General features: G+C 44.0%; 1 protein-coding gene across 1 annotated transcript; it reads left to right on the forward strand.

Moving 5' to 3' along the window:
• Window positions 1-3336: 3336 nt before the first annotated feature.
• LOC114004949 (nucleophosmin) lies at window positions 3337-3906 on the forward strand (the record flags this gene model as incomplete). Its single annotated transcript, XM_027766076.1, has 1 exon — window positions 3337-3906. A coding segment is annotated over exon 1 (513 nt), but the record flags the coding sequence as incomplete, so codon positions are not given.
• Between the last annotated feature and the right edge of the window lie 2 nt (window positions 3907-3908).

The following is a 3908-nucleotide window of genomic DNA, read 5'->3' on the forward strand; positions in this document are numbered from 1 at the left end:
CAGGCAGCTGGCTGCGAGCGCCTCCTGCTCCCTGCGCTGGGACATGAGTGCGGACGCACCTTCGGACCACGAGATCGCGGACTGGGTGGAGACAGCGTCCTGGGTCCGGGACACTCGCCTGTGGCACGATGGACGGTTGGGACGCTTGCGAGCCCTCCCCGCGCGCTGGAGCTGCGCACCCTGGGACCAGCCTGTGGCTCCGCCCTCCGCGCCCCCCCGGGGCGGGCCGGTGCCCTCTCCCCACCACTGCCTGGTCCCGGAGCCCGCCCTTTCCCATCGCGCCAGTGGGGCAGGCTGTGCGTGTGCGACGCGCGCTTTCTCGCCATGCGTCTTCCCTGCCATCCTGCCTCGCTTGTCCCGCACCCACTCAAAGTTGCACTTGGGCGAATGGGTGCGCCAGACACAGGAAGAGAAGAGGGGACGCTGAGGTGGGCAGATACCTGTGCTTTCGCCAGCCAAGGCTTCAGTTCTGGGCCTCTTGGAGCTGAAGGCAAAGGAGAACACGGATTTGGAGAATGCCTGGAAAAAATGAGCTGGATTTATGGGCTCAGTAACATCCCTCCTCTTCCCTCCTGCAGAAAGGGCCATTTATGCTTTGCTTGGGGACTGTATTCGGACTAATCTGCGTTGGCTGGCACGTTATGCTTGCCTAGTTGACCTCTAGGCCAGGAAGCAGCTTTGCCCAAGGTCTGCTGGAGGGCCTCCCTGAGGTCAGCTTTCTTCAAGTCTCTGATAGTGACTGTGAGCTTCAGGGGATGGAGGAAAGTCAAGCAGCCTTGGCTCTTGTCTTCTGAGCCTGATGGGTCTAGTATTATAGTTGTATGTGCCTGCAAGTCTGTGAGACTGTGTTCAGGAAATATCAAAAATACATACACACACACACACACACGCGCGTGCGCGACATATAAACATGACAGAATAAATTGTTTATGTTCTAACTTTAAGAAAAGCAGAAGTCCTGTCGGGCATAAATTTTGAAAGCTAGGATGTCACCAGGGAATACAAACCTTTATGTTTAAACTTCAGAAATCAAAATAGTGCCAAATCAGGTCAGTGTTTCTTCATTCCAAACTGGGATTCAGAAGTCAGTTGGGATTTCTGGCCCTTAGTTAAGAAAACAGATATTATGTTTCACTGGATATATTTCTACTTAATGGTAAATGAGAAAATCAAATTCTTCGTTTTTTTGTTTGTTTGTTTGTTTTGCTTTTTCTGTTTTTTGTTTTTTGGGATTTTTTTTGAGAGGTTTTCGCTACAGGTCGCATGCACTCGCCAGACAGACAGAGAGAGACATAGAGACAGAAAGCAAGAAATTACCCCCCAGGGGAGATGGTCACGCCACAATCCCTTCTCCTCCATTCTCCTCTCGGGATCTTGGGCACGTATGCACACGCGCCCGGCGTGAGTCCTAAGCCACCGGGTCTGGGAAGCGAACTGCTGTCGACTACGTGGGAATCCAGCGACATAGCCATTATGCTAACTGTTGGTTCCCCAAATTCTTGTTTTGATAATGTATGTTTGACAGATGCAGTAGTAAAGTCTATAGGATCTAGAATGTTCCCTGATGGAGAGAATTTTAAATACCAATTTTTAAAAATGCACTTCCCTTCTTTGCAGATTAGAATTTTGAAAAACACAGGGATTATTTTCCCCACCTTGATCTTAAGAGATTACCATATTGTATACTTATTTCTTATTTAAGACACACTAGTAAAACCTAAGAAAACATTAAATATAACACAGATGAAAAATAGCAGAATAGAACTTAAGCATTCACTTTAAAAGCTCCATTTTTCCCCGTCAAATTTCAGTAGTGATTGTTTTGATAATACATATGTACATTTTGGTTAAAAACTTGGACATTAGAAATTAAAGGCACAATTTCCATTTGTCTTCTATGCAAATGTTCCTAAAATTGTGTCACATCCGTGTGCTTACATCATGTAAACTGGCCATTGTGTAATGTTTTGTTAGACTTCTGGCTAGAATAGGTATTATTGAACCAACCAGCCATCATTGGAATGGTAGTTAAGATCCTTAGATCCCACACTGCCAACTCCTTGACTCAGTGGCTTGAAAAACACACTGGGCCTGTGCATGCACACCCAAAATCCAGAGAGGAGAGAAAATGAACGAGAACGGATTTCCATGTGATCATTCTCTGTGGGGATTGCTTTCTCACTTTTTCCCTCTCTCTCTGTCTCTCTCTTTCTCCCTGGCAAGTAAATACCCCTTCTGGTAAAATTTTTTTAAAAAAGGAAGAAAGAAAGATTTTTTTAAAAGACTACTATGTATTATGTGGATATACACATGTTCATTGTATATGTAGCTTGTCTCTTGTCCTCCACATGTGTAATGATTAGTGAATTCCTCAAAGCTCTGCACAAAACAATTAATTCCATAACTTAAAACAAGTTTAGTCAATCATTGTATAAATAATGATTATATTTTTGGAATTCAAAATTATAAAAGCAAAAAAAATAAGAATAGTTCTAAATAAGAAATAGAAAGGGGTTCTTGCTCTCTCTCTCTCTTCTCTCTGTTTTAATTCACTAACACTTAATTTTTTTTTCTTTTTATTTCTCCCATAAGCAAGAGAGATGGGCACTCCCAGCAAAGTCCCCAAACCGCAGCTTCAGCCAGCCTGGACTGTAGGCACACACATGCCTGGTGTGTTCAGGAAAGTCTCCTGATGTAAACCCAGAACCTTCCTGTGTGAGTCAGCTCCAGCCTAGCACTGAATGCTGTGGACTGAAGAGTTGGATAGGGTACATAACGAAAAGCATTTGCTACTTCTCCTTGGAAAAGATGCATAGATTTCATATTTAATGCATCCTCCATGCTCCCATTCACATTAACATAAGAGTCTCCCTATCATGTTCAGAGAATTTGAATTTGACAGCATACCTGTAGTAAGGAAGTTTCAGCTAATGTGGAATATGGAATTTGGATGCTTTTATTATTTCTGTAGACCATGCATATCGGTATACCCAACTGTTAATATTTTTTAATGCTTATTTTAATTCTTTAGCCCCTCGGGCCCATGTGATCTTATTGGAAAGTATCAATAACCGGATGAGAGGTGTTACCTTGACCTGATAACCATTAACCATTAACCATTAACCAGAACCAGGCTACCTGGAACTGAACTTCAGCCTCATCATTTGTTATTTGGGTAGTTTGGAACACATGACCTAGCTTCTCTGGGTTTTGATTTCTTTACCTACGAAGTGAATATAATCATACTATCTACTTCCTGAAGTTATCGCGAGAATTGCAAGTAAAACATGAATTGCCCCCTGGAGTGATTCCGTCCTGCGTGGCTGTTTTTGGTAGCCATAGTCGTTTACCTCCCTCTGCCTTCTCGCCCACCCAAGTGCGTGCCACCACCCCATGAAAGATTCGATGGACATGGACATGAGCCCCCTGAGGCCCCAGAACTATCTTTTCGGTTGTGAACTGAAGGCCGACAAAGATTATCACTTTAAAGTGGATAATGATGAAAATGAACACCAGTTATCTTTAAGAACGGTTAGTTTAGGGGCTGGTGCAAAGGATGAATTGCACATTGTTGAAGCAGAGGTAATGAATTATGAAGGCAGTCCAATTAAAGTAACACTGGCAACACTGAAAATGTCTGTACAGCCAACAGTTTCCCTTGGAGGCTTTGAAATAACACCACCTGTGGTCTTAAGGTTGAAGTGTGGTTCAGGGCCTGTGCATATTAGTGGACAGCACTTAGTAGCTGTGGAGGAAGATGCAGAGTCAGAAGAAGAAGAGGAAGACGACGTGAAACTCTTAAGTATATCTGGAAAGCGATCTGCCCCTGGAGGTGGAAGCAAGGTTCCACAGAAAAAAGTAAAACTTGCTGCTGACGAAGATGATGACGATGAAGATGATGATGATGA

The sequence above is a fragment of the Tupaia chinensis genome, unplaced genomic scaffold, assembly GCF_000334495.1.
Source record: "Tupaia chinensis unplaced genomic scaffold, TupChi_1.0 Scaffold140548_1, whole genome shotgun sequence".
Taxonomy (NCBI): Eukaryota; Metazoa; Chordata; class Mammalia; order Scandentia; family Tupaiidae; genus Tupaia; species Tupaia belangeri.